We start from the raw sequence: 1292 nt of genomic DNA on the forward strand, positions 1-1292 counted from the left end.
ACACACACACACACACACAAACATACAGGTAAACCCATCAATTTAAAGCTATAGTGCGTAGTTTCTGTCGCCCCCATAAGGAATTATAAGTAATGACAACAACACTGTTGGCACATCCACATCATACAAGCCTTCCGTGATCGCCCACAGCCCCCACCTCCACACACTTGTTAGTAGCCAAGGAGACACAGAGGGTTAGAAAAACATGATGGACTCTTCAGAAGAGGTTATTATTTTTACTTGAGTTTCTGCCATAACATTGCCATACTGCGTTTTGTGGACCTGATCTCAGTCTTAATTATCTTTAGAGCAACTCAATTGGCAATGGCTTGAAAGTAATGTACGTTCTTTAATATCAAAATGCACTAAAGCTTTAACTTGTTTGTGACACCATAGATCCCTTCACCATTATATATTATATACACTATAACAATATATATTAAATGCAGTATTATGCTAGGTTTTGAAGACATTTTCTTTGTTGTCCATTTAAAAAAAAAAAAAAAGAATTTAAAAAAAGAATATTTTTATTTTCAAAAAGGCAGCACTGGAGAAACACTGGACATTGTTGCTTACTGAGGACCCACCTCCTAGACGTGGCCCTGTGTCTGAGCAGCCGCTGTCTCTAAAGGTAAAGCAACTGTCCCGGGACATTCTGTAATATTTTTAAAACCTGGTGGGCTGGTATTCTAGTGAAAGTGGCCAGTGAATTTTGGAAACCAGCCCCTGTGTGATGTCAATGGAAGAGTTATTTAACTTGACCTGTCCCTTTCTCATCTTGGTTATCGCCCCCTACAGGATTTGTCTCACTCTTACTGATTGATCTTTAAATTTACTCACTTGAAAAAACAAGATTATTTTTCTGGAGGGCTGTAGGTTGCGCCGCACCAGCAGATGTAATTTTTCACACTGGCTAACTGTCTCCCAGTTTTTTTTCCCTTTCATTTACCTCTCGTTGGATCTTTTCTTTGGAGCATGCTCAGCACTATACATCATGGTGGCTGCTTTAGGCCAGCTGATACGGTGCAGCTGCCGTCATGGCCGGCCTCAATGTGTTGACACTGAGGTACACATCAAAGGCAGGGATGAACAATTTAGTGATTCCACATTGAGAAAATGGGATCTGGAGAGTAATTAAGCTGTTAGTTTGACTTACATATGAACATTCCTTGAGTGTGAAAACTGTGTCAGCAAAATACCTCAAAAGAAAACATTCACTTGACTTTAATGTTAGTAGTGGACAGTATATAGTAATATATATACATACAGTGTGTGTGTATATATATATATAT

The 1292-nt window shown here is 38.9% G+C and overlaps 1 protein-coding gene across 1 annotated transcript in view; it reads left to right on the forward strand.

Moving 5' to 3' along the window:
* Window positions 1–1292, forward strand: part of lrriq1 (leucine-rich repeats and IQ motif containing 1) — a 40660-nt gene that overhangs the window by 22682 nt on the left and 16686 nt on the right. The window contains exon 18 of the mRNA XM_032523961.1: window positions 542–631. Coding sequence (XP_032379852.1) covers window positions 542–631 — 90 coding nt within the window. The remainder of the gene's footprint in view (window positions 1–541; window positions 632–1292) is intronic.

Source organism: Etheostoma spectabile, chromosome 8, assembly GCF_008692095.1.
Source record: "Etheostoma spectabile isolate EspeVRDwgs_2016 chromosome 8, UIUC_Espe_1.0, whole genome shotgun sequence".
In the NCBI taxonomy this organism is placed as follows: Eukaryota; Metazoa; Chordata; class Actinopteri; order Perciformes; family Percidae; genus Etheostoma; species Etheostoma spectabile.